General features: G+C 49.5%; 1 protein-coding gene across 1 annotated transcript; it reads right to left on the reverse strand.

Annotated features, from left to right (window-relative positions):
• Positions 1-15,357: 15,357 nt before the first annotated feature.
• LOC144172386 (solute carrier family 22 member 7-like) lies at positions 15,358-21,154 on the reverse strand. The gene is made up of 2 exons (XM_077701135.1): positions 20,221-21,154; positions 15,358-16,157 (listed from the first exon to the last, which is right to left on the reverse strand). The coding sequence occupies exons 1-2, from the start codon at positions 21,152-21,154 to the stop codon at positions 15,358-15,360; spliced, it is 1,734 nt and encodes a 577-aa protein (XP_077557261.1).
• Positions 21,155-22,599: the final 1,445 nt, after the last annotated feature.

The following is a 22,599-nucleotide window of genomic DNA, read 5'->3' on the forward strand; positions in this document are numbered from 1 at the left end:
GCTGGCATTTGAATTCATTCTAAGTTACCTCTTACGTTCCTGTCCTCGTGCTTGTACCGTGTTTTGCCTGTCCAAATATAAGTCTTTGTGTTGTTTTCGTTCAAGGCTCTGACTCATTCTTACCGCTCTGGTCGGTACGAATGAGTATTGAAATGAGTAAGAATTTTACGTGTGGGGCATTTTTTTTTCTTTTTTGCTTTTTCAGACAGATGTTCCTTTGACTCCCTGCCTGCATTCCATGAACGCGGAAGTTGGCGTTCACATCGATGGCCAGCGTGTCTTGACTGCATCATCTTTACTGGGAGGACTGTGTAGTCTGTTTGCATCGTTCTGGGTTTTGAACATGCAATATCCCAAGAAGGCACACAGAGCTCTAACGTTTGTGGAACATGCCATTTTGGACCTTGCCAGCACCAAACCACGTGTGAAGGATTTAGAAATAATTAACTTTTATCGCATGAATATCGCTCACTAATATTTTATTTGTTTTCAATCCTGTAATCATTGGATAGCAGTCAAAAAGAATTCCGTATTATGTTTCTGACTTTTTCTTTTTTCTTTTTTTTACTGACAAGAGGCTATTTGATGGGCCGTTCTGTATGCTGATAATACAGCTATCTTTTAGTGCAGCAATAATTTTAACAAACTAATTTAAGTTGAAACAATTATCTAAATAATGTTATCTAAATAATGTTATCTAAATAATGAATCAACTAAAAATTATCCTAAAAACATGAATTTCATGGCTTTTTGTTCTCACTCTAAAGAAGCTGTCGCGATAGCACCCATTCTGTTCTATATCATTGCAATTAACCCGTCAGGCTCGGTCACTTTTCTTGGTGCATTTGTGTCGTTATCAAAACGCACTGGTATTTTGTGCAGCATATTTTTTGTTCTTTATATTACTCATTTATCCATAGCCATCTCACTGCTGTCTGTCTCCTGCATCATTTATCTCTTGTGCCTTTACCACCTACAAAGTGCTCGTTACCTTTCAGTATCAAATCTCTGCAAAGCTCTCGCTCATTTTACCACCAATTGAAAAATTGTTTTGTTGTTGTAAACCACTGCAACCATTTTTTTTCTTCACTTTGTGTACTGAGTACTGATGCGTACTGATACGTTCTGATAAGTACTGACGCGTTCTAGATCCTCTAGTATTATATAATGATTTCACTTACCATGTGGTTGTGTTTGTGCTGATCTGTTTTTCGTGTATGTCCAGTTCTTGCATTAATATTGTTTCTACAATTTGTTCAACTAGCACACTGCTCTCGCTCATTTCACCACCAACTGAAAACTTTTTTGTTATTGTAAACCACTGGAACCATTTTTTTTCACTTTGTGTACTGAGTACTGATGCGTACTGATAAGTTCTGATAAGTACCGACGCGTTCTCGATCCGCTAGTATTATATAATGATTTCACTTACCATGCGGTTGTGTTTGTGCCTATCTTTATTTTTCGCGTATTTCCAGTTCTTCTAGTAATATTGTTTCTACGGTTTATTCAACTAGCATCGTATTGCTGTCTTCCATTCCTAACTGGCGTGTTATTTAGCAATGTACCATTTGTGCTTACTTATAGAAGGTCGCCCTAAGATTTTATTTCGGAACCTCCTTGTGTACACCATGTACCATGTAAACTTGTCTGCGAAAGTTCGTTTGAAATAAACCTGAAATCGACAAAAACCGTGCGAAATCAGTACTCCCGCAGGGAACTAGAAATTCTCCCTTGTGGTCTCGAAAAACTCCTTTCGGAAGGCCTACAAAACTCCCCAAGCTTTGGCAAAACTCCATGCAAAAGAAGTAAATGCTTCCCTTGAACCTCCTAAAAACGCCCCTAAAATACCATAAGTACTTCCCAAGGGAGCCATAATAGGCTCCTATTCAACCGCCTAAAAATTCCATAAACATCACTTAAAAACGCCCTTTAAAAGTAAAGAATACGCCATTTTCAACTCCTTAAATTCTCCCGGACATTTCTTAACACTCCCTAAATACCTCCTTTCCATCACCTAAAAACGCCCTGTTTTGAGGAGGTAAACAAAACCTCCCTGTTCCATGTAGTAAAAAAATCCTACAAGGAGGAGCATTAGAGGACAAGCGAAAAAGAACCTCTAGGGAGTATATGGGAGGCAAAAAAGTTTAGAGTGTATAGAGGTGGGGGATGTCTGGTGGGATGTTGTAGCGTCTGTCTGGTCTGACGTTGTGGCGGTAGGTGTCATGATAGACGCAGCGGTTTCGCTTGGCCTGGAGACGAGGCCGAGCGTAGCCGGCGAGAAGGGAGAAAATGAAGTGGCCAAAACCTTTGACCTGTTTGAGCCTGGGGGGTCAATCGGGCTTCCACGTGTTCCAGAAAATGTAGCGGATTTGCTGGTTCTTGCCGTATGATGGTCAGAAAAAAGCTCCGCTATTGTAGCGGAATAAACGGGAGCCGAAGTGACCCATGTGTGCTGGCGTCGGCCCCCTGGTGGTGGATTCCTGATAGGAGCGGCATCTTTATTTTTGTTTTTTTTACGATCCCCGTATCAGTTCCCATCTCACGCAAAGTTGCACGGCGAAAAGAGACGAAAAAGAGTCGCAGAAATCACGACTCTGTTCTGTGACTGTCTAGACTCACCAAGCGTGAAAGGGAGTCGTGGTGGCCGGGACTCTCTTTTGACCACCTTTTTCTTGAATCCCTGGGCTGCGGCGGCTACTCTTAGGGGGCTGTTCCACCGCACGCAGCTGAGGCGGCGCTTGGACCGCGAGCGCCTCTTCCTTGGAGGCGAGGCGTCAGCGCTTTGGCCTTGTCGCGACTGCGAGCTCACTCTTCCAGGGCCAGCTCCGGTGCTCGCGCTGGGGCTGCGTCGGGAGCTGCGTCGCCTGCTGGTATGCGGCGTCTCAGAGCGGCCCCTTCTTTGTTTTCTTTCGCCTTCGAACACCTGGCCACGTGTATCTTTCTGATGGCGCCGCTCCCAGCTGCGCTGCCTGCGGCGTTGCCGCACAATTTAGGGGACTTGGAATCTTTTCTTGCACATTTTGCCTTCTGTGGCGTGCACCCCTCCGGCTACATGTCGGTGTGCATTGGAGGTCTTCCCGCGGATTTTGCGTACCGCAGTTCTTGCATGCATTACCTATGGGGTTTATACGCATATCGGCCTGATGGTCCGCTTTCGCGGACTCATAGCATACGTCGTGTTGTCTACGGAATAGCGAGCACTGTCCCAGGCGGTCGCCCATCATTTCATATCTTGGCACCTTCATTTCATTGATGAGCAGGACCACCGTCTTCGAGTTTTTAATTCTTCCAGCATCCAATAGGGGGGGGGGGGGGGGGGGGTCCTCTCGTTCACGAACATTTTCTCTTCGTCTTCGTCCGTGTGCATTAGGTCCTCTTCTCGTACGACTCCTTTGCATGTATTTTCTTGGGTGGCCGCCGCTCCGTAAGCGTTTCCTCAAATCTGCAGTTGCTGCAGTTGTGCGTACGCCTTGGCGTTCTCTATCCTTGGCGAAAATATGATGTAAATCTTTTGCCCGTCATTCGGGCAGAGAATGTCCTTCTTCCCTTGGTCGTATAATACGCCGGTGGCCATGACAATCGCCTTCATGAAGGCAATTTTGTCAATCTTCTTTACATCAATTCCATCCCTCGGGTGGACGATGACCCGAAAATGGTCCGCAGGTAGTTTTGGGAGCCTGGCTTCGGTCGTTAGGCGTTTCGGTGCGCCTGTGGGGTTGGCGATGCGGTGCGGCGGGTCCCTGCCGAAACTGATGGTAGAAGCCGCTCTGCCATTTTTTAAAATCGCGCGTCTTTTTCGCCTTTTCTGCTTCCATCCTGCTAGGCGGGCTTCCTCTTCAGAAATCATTTCTCCAACAATTTTTATGTTTCCGTAGGTTACCGGCCTGTCAATAGCCGCCTCTGCCGCTGCGCAGCTTGGCATAGCCTTTGCGTCCTCGCCCAGCGGCGGCGCGGTTTTCACAAGTGCCGTACGATCCACTCACCGAAGAAACGTTTGCCGTGGCGGTGGTCGGACGGGCTTTCTCATCGCGTTGGTGAGGTTGTAATCGTTAATTGCAATAATAACCACCGAAATTCCTTAAAGAAGCAAGAGCTCGATGTGGACAGGTCCGCCGGAGCAGGGTGATGATGATCGACTAGAGATAAAGAGACGAGCCACCAAGGCCCGTTCCGATGAGTGCTTTAATGACGATGATGATTGGCCTGAGGGAGGCGAGGCGTCATCTTTTTCCGCATTCCACTTTGCCAGAATGTGGCTAGAAGTTTCCCTGCGTATTTAAAGTACATGGCGGGGAAGAAATCCAGTTGGCAGGCAACGTCATTGATGTCTGTATCAATCAACCAGCTTGTTGAACATCACTGCATCTGCTTACACCGGCAATAACGGTGCTTCTCACGGCCCCGAAGCGCAGACCAGTTACCTACCTGAACCTTTTGCGTAAACACAAGCCTTTGAAGCGCTTTGTTCGCCAGAAGGCGTTTTTGCGCTTCACAGAAGTTTCCATTGTTTGTAAACCCTTCAAGAACATCGGGGACGTTTTTAGAAACAGGGTTTTTTTTCGCTTTCTCTTTCGCTTGATTCTCTGTGGTGAGAGGGTACATCCTCTGCTTCTTGAAGCACCCCACCTATTGGCGCCGCTTGCGTCTTAAACGTGTCACGTAGCGAAGAAAACCACTCCTAAGTTTATTCTCTTTCCACGTGGTGGTTCCTTTTCTGCCTTCTCTGGCGATATTTAAGGGGTTTCATGTGATCTCGTCCACTAGACACATAAACATGTGCGGACGCTCCAGAAATGCAATAGTTTTTTAAAGCAAAGCTTTTTACCTCTTCCCCCCAAGGGTTGTTTCGTGACCGTTGGTGTCACCACAAAACTCCAGCGAACAAATAAAAGAATTTACTGGCAGCGCTGGGAATCTAACCTGGAACTAATAAACCAACGAAGTGAGAGCCCGTTGTCTTACCGGTAAAAAATCACGCCATACCACGAAATGAATGATGATAAGTGGGGCGAAGCTCGAGAGGGGGAGATCATCGGTAACCGTAACTCTCCCGTGAAATTTCGCCCATTACATCATTAAGAAAGACGTAATACTGTGTGCGTACATTGTACAAATCAACTTTTATTTCGTTCTTTTATTTTGTTCTTGTTCGTTTGTTGTTTCGTTTCTTCGCTTGTTCTTTTCATTTCGTCGTTGTCGTGACTGGATTGCGAGGTCCCTTCATTACGACGGCTTTATGATCTGTGAAATGAAGCGAGAGATGTTCTTGTACTGGCTGCAATGGGAAGTTTGCAAACACTAAGTCTATACACGTTCCTCGGATCGTGGTAGGGTTCATATGGATACATCTGAGTGCGTATGTGAAGAAAGAACTTTTAGTTAGGGCGAACTTGTGCCCGAACAAGACGAGAGGAAAGGAGCAAAGGTCCTTGCGACTCGTTCGATCTCCGAGAACGACTGCCTGCGTTCGTGGCGTGATCTCTTGTGTGATCTCCCCCTCGCAGTGCACGTGCGCTCGCGCCTCCGTTGGCGAACACAGACAAGCTCGCGCTCCCGGTGCAGAGTTTGCGCTGCCGGTTGCAGCCGGTTCTTGCGCCTGCAAAAGGCCCACTTTGCGACATCTCCGAAAGCATGCGGCGGTCACGTACCACGAGACACAAGGGATGGACAGACCCATGGCTTTAGGAGCTTCGCCCATAAAAAAAGATTTAGCTACGAGCCCACACGAAGACGGGGAAAGCAGGTGGTGCGAGTGTGCACATCTACGAGTTTGCCCCCTGCGTTTTCGCTGAATACCACGCAAAAGCGTCACGCGACCACTCACGCCTGTCTAGCGGCCCTGTGCGCACCTTGCTCAAGTGCTAAGAGTTACAGAATTTAAAGGAAGTTTACACCAATACATGCCATCTTACTTTTAGTACGCCAATTAGGTAACACCTGTGGCCTCCAACGTTCACGTGAAATGTCACAGCTCTTTGTTGTCCGCCCTCACGCAAAATCAAGGAATACATTTAAATTCTCCTTGATGACAAGGCCATCACTCCAAGCCCCCGCATCAAGATCCTGGGCCTACATCTCGAGGCTTACGCCAAGAGTGACGTCGCCTTGCAGCGCCTAAAGCAGCATTAATCAAATCATACACATGATCAGGCGAGTTGCCACCAAGAAGCGATGCCTAATGGAATCCGATACCGTTCGAATAATTGAAGCTTTTGTCTTTTCGAAAGTCACTTACGTCAACCGCAGCGGTGGCTCACAGGTACAGCACTCGCCTCGTATGCCGAAGGTACTGGGTTCGAATCCTGGTGCCACCGGGCACCCACCGGTTTCTTTAATGGGTACAGGTGTCCCTGGTCGAGTGCGGACCCTTGAAAGGGGAATCGACGTCTGGAAAGCTGCCTTTACCCTATCAAGGGACCCCTGACCCTTGTCCATCAGGCGGGGCCTCCGGCCATCATGCCGCGTTGCGCCATTGCCGGGGGTGAAAGAGTCTGGCGGCATATCCTGCCACAGCTGGTTGCGAGTTGAGCGTCCATCGTGGCTGTGGAGGGCACCATCTGAATTCGTGTGGTACAAGCGACTCCCTGTCCTGGCGCTCGGCCCTTGTGTTGGACTATAACGCTTGGGAAGTTCACCCGGCTTGCACGCGAAATCACCTCTATGGAAAGGGGCGGCTGCAAAAACGCAGAACTTTTTTTTCTTATTCTCGACAAGGAGGAAGACATAGAGATAGATGCTTTATATAATGATTAGAAGGGCGGTTGAGCAGGCCATTGGTCTTCTCATGAGTGTGTCCACACAGAGCCTCCTTAACACGGGGCTCCGCAACATGGTGGAAGAGCTAATAGAAGGCCATCTTTCTAACCAGAAGGTCCGACTCAGAACTGCGGTGGGTAAGCGCATGGTTCACCAGATTGGCTGGGCAGCCCAGAGTGTCAATCAGCTTGACGTACTCTCAGACTCTTGATGACTAAAACTAAAGATGCTCCTTTTTCTTAGAAATATGAACCCCTCACATGACGAGGGTCACTGAAAAGCAGGGGCTCAAGCGCTAAACACCACCCTCGGTGGGGAATCATGCAGTTATCTACACAGACATCTCCAAACATCGAGGGCAGCAATACACCATCATCGTGGCTACCTCGAGAACCAACCTCCTTGTGTGTACCTCGCTTAGGACCCAAGAAATGACGGCAGCAGAAAAGGCAGCTATCACCTTGGCTCTCACTCAACCAGGGGTTCGGAGGGTAGTCACCGATTCCCAGCAAGCCTACTGGAATTACCAGTCGGGTTGGGTGTCCTGACCTGCACTACGCGTGCTAAAAACCACTCTCCAAACGGTTCCATTCAGCTCTTCTGGACACCCCTCACGCTTCAATGGAGAGCAACAAATACGCCCACCCAACAAGCCTGCGCTTTGACTTCCCGTGCTATGGAGCGGCAAGAGGACACTCTCCCGCTTGTCACGTTCAGGGAGATAACCCAGCATTATCGCCTTCTTAGACAAACTGTACCTTCGCCTTACCCTGACTTTTCCAGAGTACAACAAACTACCCTATGGCTCATACAATCCGGGCTCCTTCCCACAGCCTACGCGTCTTCACTTAATGCATCCGAATCGCTAATCCGCTGAATGTAAATTTTGCTCAGAAGTAGGAACACTCCGCCCCATAATCGGAGTGCGCGACTTTAGCCCTGAGCACCCTCCTCTCTTTCCGTCAACTACCCAACAAGAGCAACGGGAGATGCTGCTGTCCAGGACATCTCTACCTGCCCAGCTTCAGGGGGTGCACAGAAAACAGGCCGCGCAGACTGCATATGGGTCCCACAGAACAAGGAATCACTCCCCATGGCCGTACTCTGGGCCGTTAAGAAATCTGAACGGAAGTATTTCTTCTTCCTCCTTCTCTGCCTCAAATCTCGTCGCCTCCGCCCGCGCCGCAGAGACGGAGAAGTCTGATCATCTAACACCGGGTTGGAGGTTACTTTGATTTTATAAAAAAGTTTCCACTCTTGTGCTACACCAATACAATTCAACCAAACACCATTCATGCATCACTCATTGATTTAACCTTACCAAGAATATCTCTTTGAAGTAACAAATGGTGTGGCTAAGTGCATTTAACTTTGCTCTGGTTTTACTATTTGTAGAGAGATGTGAGTGAATTTAAGTGATGTCGCAACGGTAATCGTTATGGGTGCCGTTTACAGCTTTGCTTTCCAACCACATTCACGGGGTGGATTGGCGCGATTTTTTCTCTTACTCTTCAGATTACTCGCTACTGCCGCAGCGAGTGTCAAGATGAACGGGTCTTGGCGGCTCGTCCCCACATTTGTGCCGCCGCGTTTCGCATGAAAATGTCGAAAAAAAGACTAACCGCAAGGACCTGTTCCGATGAGTGATTTAATGATGATGATAATTATGGGCACGAGGGCACCGAGGCGCCATCTTTTTCAACATGGGCGATAACTCAATTCTTCATGGGTTTGAGGACCAATATCGTGTCAGTTGGTTACTACAGTGTAGTGTATGGGGATCTCATAGCCGACTTTCCTAATAGAAACGAAATGAACTGTTTCAGTAAACGTATTACAGGAACCACTTCTCTACTTCAATGCCGCTTTCCAGCCTGCAATTCCATTTGTATTATGCAAGCTGTTGCCACTTCTGCCATGCATGCTCACTTTCCAACTGTATATTTCGGTTGTTTTGCTATGATCGCATTTCCATAAAATCACGAAGATGCAGCGCTGAACCAACATGCTAAGAGGCTGGGCTTCTATACTTATTCGTTCAGGGCAGCAGGTCCCCCAGAACTGTATACCGCTTTAAATCCGGGGCTGGTAAATCTCGTATGCTCTAGGGGGCAAATCAAAGTCTACTGAAGAACCGCTAACGGCAAATGACGGCCCTCGGAAAGGGAAAACGTATCCTTGCCTGTCGGCTCTAAGCCGCTAGTTGGTACACACCAGTTAAAGGGCCTCGTATGGCCTCCCGATTCTTCACTGGAAATCAGCGGATCACTTAAATCGGCCACTCCACCTGCTGTACCACCAACGGATTCCTAACGTCCAGCGGCATCGCATAACCCCTTGCCGACCGACCAGGGCCGTCTGCACCTCAAAAAGTCGGACCCCGAGTTTTCAACGCCCGCACTAGCGCTAGGCCTACAAATCGGGTCTAGCGCACGAAGCTGCCGCCACATCGCCGCCACGCCCATGCCGGAAGGCGCGCAGTCCCAACTCCTAGCACTTGTTCCCACGGAAGATGACGTGAACTTTGACTCACCAGAAAACCCCTGGATCGAAGTTTTGCGCTCCTGGCGACAGAGCACCGCGTCGACTACCCAGCGGCAAGCCACAACAGCATGCAACCCACCACCCGGAAAGCCACTCACAGCTCTGAGAACTGACTCTCTTCGCAACCCACCACCACGACTCCCAAGAGACAACTACACGATCGTCTATCGGCTGCGATCTGGACTCAACGGTGCCACCTGGGCTCCTCGCAATCTCACTCATGGCATCGCCACCACCAGCAACATCCCTCTTCAAAACTTTTACGACCACGTAGAAGTGCAAGTGCAAAATTCACACAATCTTGTCGTGGCAAGTACCACTCATGAGGAGTACGCACTCGCACTAAGCACGATCAAGACCATACAACTCGGAGCAGCAGAGTACGAACTCATGCCATATATGAAACCTCAACCGGACACCAGCCGCAGTGTCATCCACGGCCTAGATTGGGACGTCACCTCCGATACGCTACTCGAACTGCTTCAGGCCAACGAACCTCAGCTCCTTCATGCCCGTTTATTGGGCGGCACCACCTTGGCCCACGTACCATTTTATGTGATGGTTGGAAGCCTTCTCTACCGCTGTCACCCCTTCCGGCGCACCGTAGAGGTGTGTCGACTGTGCGGTGACATTGGACATCAGCAAGACGTGTGTCCCAACTCCGACCAGCTTAAGTGCACTGATTGCGGACTGAGTGACCACACATGCTCACCCAAATGCAAACTGTGGAATCTTCCACACACCACAGCCGGCAAAGACTGTCCCAAAAAAGTGGTTCCAGCTCACCCAGTGTCCAAATCTCGTGCCTCCTCTTCCGGGGGCGCCCCACCATCCACTAGAGCCGACGAACCAGAGCAGGTGATCTGGTCTGCCATAGTATCAGGCACTCCTACTGCTGATGCCTACCCTCCTCTGCCTACACGTTCTCTCCAGCCTCCACCTATCACCCCTACCCCCCACGCTTCCCCCGCAATAGAGCAGCTACAATCGGAAATTATGCAACAAAACGCCACAATGCTCACCAGCATAGAAGCACCAGAAGCAGCCAACCGCGCCTCCCAAAAATCCCCAAATGAAGCTCCAACCCCCGAACTTGCTACCACCTTCCCACATCCTCTAACGCCCGACCTTGCCACGTCTCTCATCAACGAGAAAATCGTAACCGAATTACCTCCCATCGTAGAAAAGCATATAGTGGACGCACGCTTACCCTCAAAAAACGTTCAAAGAAACCACTGACTCCCTACTACGTCTTATAGAATCCATCACCCAACGTCTTACTGTGCTCAAGCAAGCAAACCAGACGACCGTCCAACCCCAAATAAAAAAGCCAAGCTCTACCCAGAATACGATGCCGACTTAGCCATCAACACCTCCCTCCCCCCACTGGCCACTAATCTCAACGCAGTGACCATCTATCAATGGAACTGCGGTTCGTTCAACAGTATAAAAGCCCAACTCGGTAACTGCGTCACCCTATCCCCACCCGATATCATCGCGCTTCAAGAAACAGCTGCCCCAAAACGCCGACTATCCGGTTACGCCACATTTTCCTATGACCCCAGACATCGGACGGTGGTTCTGCTGGCGAAGGCATTAACCGCACAAGAACACCTCATATCCTCTCTGATTGCCCATACTTTTGTAGAAATCATTCCTATGCGACGCAGTCGACCAAGGCTATTCATCCTGAACATCTACAGTCCTCCCCAACATCCCGTCCGAGATATCCATCCGCTCCTGAACGAATCTGCCAAAAGAACCGGCACAAACGCCCAGCTTTTTCTCAGCGACTTCAACGCCCCCACCATTCATGGGGGTACCCTCAAGTGATGAAGACAGGCACGGCACTCCTTTGTGCAGCCCAACACCACATGTTTACACTATTCAATGACCTCGCCCTTCCAGCTCGACTGGGAAGAAGTGTCACTCGCGACACAACGCCGCACCACACATTTGCCCGAAATGCACCCTATATAGAGTGGGCGCGCTTACCAGACACTCTTGGAAGCTATCATTACATCCTAGCCCTCGCCCTGCCCCATCTTCCCCTTCAACGACGCATCGGACAAGCAACGCTAGTAGACTGGTCATCTTTCCGCAAAGATCCCACATCCCTTCCTTCTGCGGACGAAGACCTCGAACGATGGACGGCCAAGCTAACTGCTCTAGTGCGGAAACATACTAAAATCATTTCCCTCACGACTGCCAATCCTTCAGTCGACTTCCATCTCGCTCATCTGTCGAAGGCTCAGCGAGGCCTCGTCAACAGATGCAAAAGTCGAAAACCTAACCACACCCCTCAAACGCAGGATTGCGGAAATCACCAAGCGGGCCACTCAATACGCTGAGGTGCCGAGAACCCAGAACTGGCGATCTTTCTGCGACAAACTTGTACGCACGTTGAGCACCAAGCGCACATGGCATATTCTGCTCCACCTCTCAGGGTCTAAACCCTCCAAAACAACAGCGTAGCAGCAGCTACAACGACTCATTCACAACAATCCTCATCCACATAACCACTTACTGGATGCAGTTCGCACAAAACTTTTTGGTTCCCCTGAAAAGTGGCCAATTCCCACGACCTTCCCATACCTTGGCCTTCCTAACCCCGATATTGACGCTCCCTTCACAATCCAAGAATTGGAGCAAGCCGTCGCTCGTTTGACGCGCAACACCACGACGGGAAAAGACCGCATAACAAACAAAACGCTCCGAAACATAGTCGATGACACTCTCATCCATTCTTACCCTCTTTAACAAACACTGGGAAGCCAGATCCCTCCCCCAACAATGGTGGCATTCAGACTTAATACTCTTACCGAAGCCCCACAAACCTATAGCCATCGACAGCCTCCGTCCGATTTCTCTTACTTCGTGCCTTGGCAAGCTATTCGAACATATGGTGCATTATCGCCCAGCAACCTACCTCGAAGACAACGCTTTTTATCCCCATACCATGTTCGGCTTCCGCGTCCACCTATCCGCTCAAAACGTACTCCTCCAACTGAAAGAAAAAAATATCGATAACCTAAGCAAAACCCATTCGCGCACCATCTTCGTCTTGACGTCGAAGGGGCCTTTGTTAACGCCACGCACGAGGCCATCTCGCGAGGCCTTCAAACCTATAACTTCATCCGAGCCTTTCTGACAGATCGGACAGCCACAATAGTTCTTGGAATCATGCAATCTGACCCTTTTCCAACGCCGGCAAAAGGCACCCCTCCAGTATCTGTCATTTTTCTCTTACTTTTCAATATCGCCCTCCTCCAACTTCCAGTCAAACTCTCCACAATCCCCAATTTCCACCACGCATTCTACACTGATGTTTTAACAACCTGGACCAACACCGGATCGGCGGGACAACAGCAAGACAATATACAGCAAGCCATCGATTACACGCTCGAATATCTACAGCGCCCAGGCCTCACCTGTGCACCCCGAAAATCGGCATTGCTTGTTCTCCGCGCACGCACACACGGCCATCCTCCACAACCAACCCCTGATCTGTCCGTCACCATTTCCTCCGTTCCCGTAAAGCAAGTCACCACTCTTCGAATTCTCCACGTTCCCTTGGAAGCCCAAGGTTCAAGAGCCGCTCTTTTTCCGCAACTCCGTCTAACCGTCAGGAAGCCTACGCACCTCATCCGAAGAGTCTGCACCTAGCACCACGGCCTCCGAGAAAAAGACACCTGCCAACTTATTCATGCGGTACTGATAAGTGGCATCATATATGGGACACCCTACGTCCAACTGAAACCAAAAAAAAAGCAACACTCCACACTCGACGCACTAATTATCAAAACATACAAGCTTGCGATTGGACTCCCTGCATTCACTCCCACCACGCACTTACTCCGACTCGGCCTCCAACATACACTGTCTCAACTCCTATAAGCACAGCAAGTCGGCCAGCTCGCTCGCCTATCCCTCACCCCCACAGGCCGCACCGTTTTGATACACCTGCGTCGTTCTGTTCCTTCTTCATTAGATGCACCACAGCACCAGCCCACCCATATCCGCGCACACATCAAAGTCTCGCCAATTCCGCTCCAACGTGGGTCCAAGAGAAGCACGCGTTCGTCTCCTAGAGAGACAATACTCCAACGATCCCGACACCCGATACAATGATGTCGCAACCTAAACGAACAGAACAGCCCACACAATGGTTGCCCTCAATGCTCAAGGCTCTATCCTGACATCCGCCACCATCGCTGATACCAACACTACTGCCGAAGAGACAGCCATAGCTCTCGCCGCCACCACAACACTTACCGGCTATGTAACCATCATTACCGACTCACAGCAAACTTTCCGGAACTTTCTGACCGGATGCGTTTCACCTCCCGCCCTCAAGCTTCTCCAGACAATAAAGACCCTGCCCTACATCGAAATTGTATGGACCCCAGGTCATGCCTCACTCCCAGGGAATGCGGTGGCGCACGCCGCTGCCCGCGATACTCTGGGCATTCCCATCGGGGACGGGTGACTTGGCAGCACCGTCCTCCAACCTTCCCGTTGCTAGTCACTACACCAATATACTGCACCAATACCATCAGAGCTGCCGCCGTGACCCACCCTCTCATTCCTCCCTCAGCCCTTGCGACGCCCGAAGATGGCGCAGGCTCCAGACGGAAACATATTTTAACTCCACTATTTTTCACCATATATCCCCCACTACATACCCTTACAACTACACTACTTGCCACACTCCCAATACGACGTAACATCATGTATGCGTATGTGCCGACCACCCAAACCCCCGCCCTTCCTCCACCCCGGAGCAGTGGGAGTGCGGGCTCACCAGCTCTCAGCTTGCGACTCATTAACACCTGATCTCCTGGGCTAGAGCAGCAGAAGTCGCTTGCGGCTTTCCAAACTGAGAAGTGGCCCCCCAACTTTTTTTCTTTTCTTTTTGTCGGCTCAAATAACATTTTCTCACCACCTGTCGGATCTAACAAACACCGCCCCATGCCTTTGAAACACGAGGGGGCTTGCCTCTATCTCGCAGCTTAGGTACACCACAATAAATAAAAAATTGCCGCGTATATGCTCCTTTCGTTGCAAATATCGACGAAAGACGATAGTCGACTGGCGGCCCTGGCAAGTAAATGCCTCCCTTGTCTTTCCCGCTCACCTCTCATGCTGTTCGTCTCACATTTTAGTCCTCCCAAGATAAAACACTAAAGGTTTGCTCAAGTCAATTCAATTTAACCGCGTTCCACTGCTCCAAGTCGGGTGTCTCGATGCCAGCCCTGCCTTACGGCGGAGACGTGAGTGAATCAAGGTACCCTACTATAACGTTTATAGAATCTTGTTCGAAACGGAAGCTGGAACCTGCCTATTGGAACCTAAATTTCGTTGATATTGCCATTTGATTTCTCAAATGCCGACAGGAGGAGGCGCGGGCAAATGGAGGCGACAGGTTTCGGCAGTTCATCTGGTATTACAATGTCAAAGTGATAATAATATTATTAATGCCATTATTTAATCAGCCATTATCTTGCCCACCCCCTCTCCCCCAGCACCGCCAACTTAAAAACGTTCTGAAGTTTCTGGTTGTATGTACGCTTTTTTAGAAAGAGACGGAGCTCATGGGAGTTTACTTATTAGTTGGACGCACCTTTAGAATGCCACCCTAGGCCATGTTGTTCCTTTGCGTGCTTGAAATGACGTATTGAGCTAAAAAACAGTGCTGGGGTAACTGAGTCCTCCTATTCTTTTTGGAGTGATTGGAGTTTGCTCTGAGGCGTGCGCTGTCGCATCGGACTGGACATATTCAAACGACATTCTTCACCCATTCATTGCTTTTATTTTCGCAAGTAATAGGTGGCCCATTGTGCAAAAAATCGGCGCTGTCGAATACAGAAATTGGGCCACCGCTAGAAAGAGGTTTGCGCCACGGTGACATTTTTCTATGAACCAGACACACAATGCTGCAGCATTAAATCTAAAAATGACGATAATCAAGGAAACGTGTAGTTCCGGCGTCCAATGACAGTTGAGTGTCCATATGCGACAAAATAAAGTTCGAAGCTGGCAAAAGCGCAGTCTTCATCTCGCGAGGCCACATGCCGCTTGATCCGGCGAGTAAGGGTGCGCACTTGCGTCTTCCGCCGCTAAGCCCATGCTGCCACGGCGCCTTCGTCCGCTGTCATTCGACGCTATACTCTTCGCCATTACGCGCTTGGTCGGGCCGTGGACACCCTTGTGGCTGCGGGCCAACCTGAGCGGCGAGTGCAGCTTCCACTTGTTGGCCATCATGCCTCCCATGGTGTTGGCTGGCGGTTGCTTTGTCGTCTCTGGCAGTGAGAACGCCAGGAACGCGAGGAACATAAGGAGGGGGGCGACGGCGGAGAAGGCCACGCCCCGAAGCTCCGCAGAGGGCACGTCGTTGAGGAAGGGCCCCATTATGGCCCCAATCCGACTGCTGACGTAGCAGAAGCCCACGCCTGCGCCCCGAACCACGGTCGGGTAGAGCTCGGCCGAAAAGGCGAACAGCGTGGTCGAGGTGAACTCGAACACCAGCAGCCACAAGACGGTGACCCCCCAGTGGAGCGCGTACGACCCGCGGTACACGTCTACCACGGCTAGGCATGCGATGATGAGAGATAGGGCCACCATGCTGTAGGCTAGTGACAACCGACGGCCGATGCGCCTCAGCACGTAGACGTTGAAAGGGAGCTGGATAATCCTCAGCGCCAGGAGGGAAGAGCGTGGCACCCAACTTTTGCGCATAACTTCGCTTGTGTTGAGGCTGAAGAACATGGCAAATGTTATGCACCAACAGCCGAAAATGACGGTGGACCGGTTGCGCAAGCTCTGGTTCGTTAACAGATCGGATATGTGAACATCTGCAAAAGGAAGTGCGTCGTTGCTGTCAGTGAGCTCTTGTCCTGACAAGAGGCGGTTATCTGTAGACGTAGCTATAATAATAATAATGACGACTAAAACAAATAATTCGGGCGAATGCTACTCAAGGAACAAGAATGAATTCCAAGAGGGACGAGGTTTGGGCCTGTTGGTGACACATAATGAGATAAAACGCGCTAACAATTCTCTCTTCGTCCTCGTCTTGTTAGCGCGTTTTATCTCATTAAGAATGAATTACCAGATTTAAATTTAAACTACTCGGTTTCCGAAGGAGGGCCGACAATCCTTGATTGTTTTTCCATTCCTTCCGTGACATCCTTTTGTCCAACGCACTTTTTACCCTCTCTCCTGGCCGCCCACGACGATGTTGCTGCTTGTAGCTACATCATTCCTTCTCCTTCGTTTCCATCTCGGTCTTATCATTCAATTGTCCTGCTCTTTCATCTCGTTCTCACCCCATTGCCATCGTCATTAACCTCGCCTATGGAGGCAGGCGGGCATACCCATGAGCTCACTGGCCAGTCGAGACGAAAGATTTCCTTGCAAGCCACCGTGTATAGCCACACTTTTGGGTGGCATAAAATTAGTATTGTACATGATTCGGGGAGTAAGTAAAGCAACCAGTCAGTGTTCTGAACCAGTGTTGTACACGTTCCTCTAATATAGGAACGAAAGCTCGTTCCTCGTTCCTTCCCAATTTTGAAACGAGTTCCCGTTACAAGTTCCTATACTGCGAAAGGAACGCGTTCCAGTTCCACTTCGAAAATTGGAACGTGCCGTTACATTAACGTTACAATTAGGGTTTTAAATTAAAATAAAGTCGGATAATCCTGGGGCGAAATTAAGTCAGAAATTAAAAACTCACATCGAACTACGTATAATATACGAATATTAACACCACCAGCAGCAGATTATCTGGAGATAAACATAATCAAAAGAAAATCTCCTAGGCGACTTTTTTCAGGGAGCACCGGACAAACACCAGACGGCTCTAGGACATTTCGGTGCACGATGTTTCGGTGCGGAAATTTTGGCGTACGGACATTTCCGTGCGCAAACTTTTCGCCGACCAAATTATCCGGTGCTTGCCTGTTTGCGACAGCCGTTATATTTTTATCTCCGCTTAACGTGGGTTATGAACAATAATTTGGAGCAGTAAATTTATTTTTTATTATTGCCATGTTTGATATTTGCCAGGTATTTTTAGAAATTCTACATTTATATATTTTTGTTTAATACCTATTCCTGGGGACACCTGTTATGCAACCGATTGAATTCTTTAGCACACGGTTTTTCTTCATTTACGACAGGTAGTTAATTTATATTCGCTCTTTTTTGCTAAGACAATTAACCGGTGTTTACAATGGTCCGACGCCTTTTTTGTATTTTTAAAAATTACACACCCTCAAATTACATAAATTACGTGCACACCCTTAATATCCAAAACGTAACAAACATTAGCTACCCCCCCCCCCAGAATGCAGAAAACCTTATGAAGGGTATTACGTAGGCTGGGCTCACTGGTTAAAATGAATTTGCGAACACTGGTCTAGAATATTGCGGAGGAAGAACGGGCGTTTTTGAAAGCAGCCACAGCTTCTAATGTCCTAAATGTTGATTAAGAACGTACGGGTTGTGCATGCAAATTCCACGCATCCTGTTCGGGAAAACCCACCTTCGTTTTATGTTTACATGCCTACATTCACCACATTTTAATTCTTTGTCCTAGCCCCCCACCCCCCACCGCTCTCCGCCTGCACGCTCGAAGCTCGACCAGATTTCTTTCTCAGTCATATTATTTCGGTTTCCCTGAAAATCCTACAGGCGTGGCGGAGTTCACAGCCTCAGAAGCCTCACCGCAGTGATAGAGGAAAAAGCTTTACATTCCCCAGGAGCTCACAAAACCTCTATAATGTGCAACAAAAAGCCATCCAAAAAGCCGCTGAGAACACAATGGCCACTATAGTTTGCTGGCTACGCCTTTCCGCGCGTCGCGGTCATACCGATGGTGTCCCCACTCCAGGAATCGCTCTTTCTTCGCCTTCAGTCTCCCCATTGGGAATTAACTCGCGCATATCATGGACACCCCAGGCATACATTCGTTTTTCCCATTATAAGGAGCAAAAAAATTGAATAGTCTAGTGAGACGAGAGCGGCAACAGTCGTCTTCAAGTTTTCGAAGTCCAGTTGACGGAATGGTGAACCACAAGTCACACCCCTCTCTACCAAGGGGGCTGGTAGGCTGCGGAGCTCAGCCTTCCCCTCCCCTAAGGAACGCAACCGGAAGTGCGATCGTTGGTTGGTTAGTTTTAAGTAGAACCGACCCCAAATGCAACGAATACGAGATTGATTGAGAAAATAATTAAAACGGAATGCACACGCGCTTAATCTACCTCGTTTTTCTGTTGTTTTTTATCGCGGATGTTTTGCTGTGGGGAGGGGGGGGGGGGAATATGAACTAAAAGCAGCTGCGTCTTGCACCTTTGGGTTAAGTGAAACCAAAGCGCTTTGGTAACACTTTAAGTAGTAGGGTTGTTCACATGAATGTTAAAATAAAAAAAAGGTTTAACGGATGCAAATTAACAACATCAATTTTTACCATCTACTGCATAAATTGGGTTTTACGCGGCAATGCTCAGCCAGGGTTTAGCGTTCGTTTCCACGCACGGCGGCGCAAGCACATGTCTCGAACGTAAAATCATATCAAGTGACGAAATTACAATATTAAAGCTAAAATGTTCAAAGAATGCCTGGGACATCCCGTGACTCAAAATGTCTGGACCAAGACATCGTGCACCAAAATGCCCGTGCACAGAAATGTCCGCACCAAAACGTCCTGCACCTAAATGTTCGACAGCGAAATCTTCGGATCCCATATTAGACAATCTTCCCGCGCCAGGGACCACTTCTATCGGCTAGATGCGCGTCCTGGCCTCCTCTGGCAAACAATGAAAGGCGAAAACCATTCTCATGGCTACGCTATTCACCCGTCGAACCCCGCGTAAGAATTCAACCAGCATGAAAACAAACACAAGCTGCGGCCTGCTGCGTGGTTATTATTCTGCCTTTGACCTTAGAGGAAGCACTTACGGCTGAAGCGCGGGAAAATTGGCGAGCTTATAGGAAGAGAAACGAGTAGCGACTTGTGGATTTTTGTACTCGAGCCTAGGCATCAAAAACAGCCAATTCCTAGCGATGTAAAGGCAGGAACGCTGTTCCTGCCGTTCCTTCAAAAATCTAACGAGTTACCGTTACAGTTCCACCGACCCTTAATGGAACGGTGGCGTTCCTCCGTTCCTCCAAAAAGGAACTAGTTCCAGGAACGCCGTTCTTTGTAACGCCGTTCCGTACAACACTGTTCTGAACCCACGGCAAAATCAGTGCGGCACAACACATAAGACACTCTAAATAACGATGTAGTCTGATGCCCCTAGGTAACTGGTCCTTCCTCCATGCTAGTGAATTTTAGCTGCGAACCGGTGCATCGCGGATGCCGTCTTTGTTTCTCACATCATAAAACTCGAAGCATGAAGACGTTCTGCCGCGAATCTGGTACCCTGAGATAGCCACTCTGCTTTCTGTACTCCCGTAATATCCCGGCTGTTCTCGCATAATTTTTCGACTGTAGACATTTTGGCGTATTAGACAGAAAAACTCAAAAGACTTTAAAACAAAACGATTTATTTTAAGCAGTGTCCCGTTCGCCATTTTTTTGTATTTGTAATAATTTTGCTTATTAAACAAACCCACATTTATTGAGAAAGGCCATCCGTATTACTCAAACAGGGTAAATAATCTTTCCGGAAACCTCGTTTTCTTCTTGAAGTACTAAAATAGAGCTGCTGTATTTTTGTTGTATCAATCACAGAGACGACGCAAAACGAGCCTAATTCGAGCGAAGCCTATCCACCCTATGGCTTTACAAATTGTGCAAAGCTGGAATTAGGTGATATGGTAAGACTTGCTAGTAAATCAACGTACTACCCTTTTTCAACAGCAACCATCCAATAGTACGTCATGTGCTAGAGAAAGAGCGGGACGCACCTTTACTCGACAGAATGGCATCGAAACTTCCCCCTCGCCCGTGTTCGAGCTGCTGCTGCTGCCTCTTTATCTCATCCCGGAGCGCAGCGAGGCGAGCCTTGAAGGCGTCTTGGTCGACCTTGTTGACACGCGCCGCCCACAGCATGACGCGCTCGCCTTGACTCACACGCGCGGTCGCCAGGAGCCAGCAAGGTGACTCCTCCATCAGGTACACCGCCAAGACTAGGGCACTCGCGGGGACCATGTACGCGATCTGCGCCATCTGCCAGTCGCGGATGAAGGCCATGACGAGCTCGCGATATATAGCAGACGCAATGCCAGCCGCGGATATCGAAAGAGCACAGAACAGTGCGCGGTGGTCGATGTCGGTTACCTCGAAGAGCAGCAAAGTCGACGTGACAATCGCGCTCGAGGATGCCGTGGACAGGACAAAGCGGAGTCCCGCGAAGACCAGTATGCTGCGGGCGAACGCGGTGCCGAAGCCGGCCAGAATTAGGAGAAAGATCATAATGCAGAGGACCGGCCGGCGCCCGATACGGTCGGCCAATACCCCTGCACCGGCACCACCGAACACGCCCCCAGCCATGTATACCGCCGACAACAGGGACAGGATCCAACGCCGGCCACACACGAGGTCCCAGGCACCGACTATTGAACGCTCTCCAGCGCTTGGCTCGTAGTCCCAGCCGGCGTCGCAGGGTACCACGGTCCGGTTATCGGCTCCCAGGTCCTCTGGCACGGGAAAAGGGGGGTCGTGGCGAAAGCAGTGGCTGCGACGATCATCTGTGCCGTCTTCGGCGGGAATACTGGCGTTCTTCCAGGTCTCCAGAGGCAAGTGGGCGTAGGCCGCCGGCGCCCTACACCAATGGTCGACGGGACGCGCAAGGTCACTGTTAGCCAAGGCGTGGACACGCGATGTGAAGACGGCCAACATCGTGCACAACAAAACCAGCCTCTGGAAACGACCTTGGCCAAATATTAGGATGTGGTCTAGTTGCGACGTCTTGCCGGCGGGGGTTGACCCCTGGGGCGGTACTCCTGGGGTCCACGGGGATGCCGGGGACAGGATTGAGGAGACTGGTAAGTTGGGAACTTGGGCCTGCACTCCTTCACGGGACATCTTGGAAATGGCTGGGGGCGCAGGCTTGTTTAAAATAATTTGCCTTCCTTGTTCCGCCTTCGGCGTGTGGCTGAGGGGGCAGAAGATTTGGGCAGAGAAGCCGCGACAACAGACAGAATCGGGGTGCTAGGTTCTTCTTCGAAAATGAACGGCTGCGTCAGCGTGTGACTAGTCGGTTGACGATGTCCATGACGAGGATGATGAGGACGACGAAGAAGACATCTACAACGACGATGATACCCTTCCCCGAATAAACTAAATCACGGCCTTATAAGGTTGCAACCTTCTTCCGAAACGGGGATTCTTGGCCAGCCCGCCGCGTGTGTATGTAATACTATTTGTCGTTACGAAGAAACCAACCCAAACACGCAAACTCAATCATTGGGTCGGCCAGCGAGGGTGCTTTATGCACGTAATAAATTTCATGAATTGTCCAAGGTGCAAAAAGTTGAAATGACCGGCAGAAAGGTGCAATGTATCGTCTGAAAGATTACACGGTGCGAAAATTAATAATACATTAAAGAAAACTAGGACAATTATGGGGAATCCGATCATGCGAAGAAATAAAAAGAATCACTTTAATTCCCCTGAAATGACCTTAAAGGCAATGCTTTCTACCTCTACCAGCCATCAGTTCTTTCAGGGCGTTCGGCACAATAAACTCCCAACATGGGGGAGGTGGTGGCGGGGGCGGAGCGGAGCGTTCCCCTCATGGAGCACACTGTGCATGGCGCGGCGAATTTACCTGGTGTTCCCTGCACGGAAGTGCCTGCTCGCGGGCGGCGCATCGGCGTACGGCTTTGTCTGCATTTGCGACGGTTGTTTTCGACCTGTTTCGGCGTAGCTTCACGTTCATTGCGCGCTTCGTTCCCACGGCTTGATTAACTTGTTCGGCAGGACCTCCTGGGTAACCCGGACACGACGGAATTAAGTGGTCGTGTGGCAAAGATGCCTTAGGGATTGGTTGGCAGGGCTGGAAAACAATATGTAGGGCCCACATACACATATTTGGCTGAAACGCTAACGTTTTCGCGCTACTTGCCACGCATGGGACTCCGTTTTCTCAATAGGGGAATTCCAATAAGTTTGCGTTTTGAAAGGTATTACAAAAGGCGGAGGGAGCAACTGGTTCTGATAAAAACCTATTATAGCAGTTCCCTCAGGTTTCCCGCAATTCTCAAACTTACTAAACTAACTAGTTTTAAAAGGCATAAATGTGAATCACAACGCTCACACGCTGAATAGTTTGGGTGTCTGCT

The sequence above is a fragment of the Haemaphysalis longicornis genome, unplaced genomic scaffold, assembly GCF_048455015.1.
Source record: "Haemaphysalis longicornis isolate Haplotype H1 unplaced genomic scaffold, Haemaphysalis longicornis Haplotype H1 scaffold_20, whole genome shotgun sequence".
Lineage (NCBI taxonomy): Eukaryota > Metazoa > Arthropoda > Arachnida > Ixodida > Ixodidae > Haemaphysalis > Haemaphysalis longicornis.

What these genes read in the sequence shown, in the direction of transcription:
- LOC144172386 (XM_077701135.1), bottom strand. Translation starts at nt 21,154, where the DNA reads ATGTTGGCCGTCTTCACATCGCGTGTCCACGCCTTGGCTAACAGTGAC. An exon ending in TGCCATTCTGTCGAGTAAAG is followed by an intron (nt 16,158 to 20,220) that starts GTGCGTCCCGCT and finishes TTCCTTTTGCAG; the next exon opens with ATGTTCACATATCCGATCTG.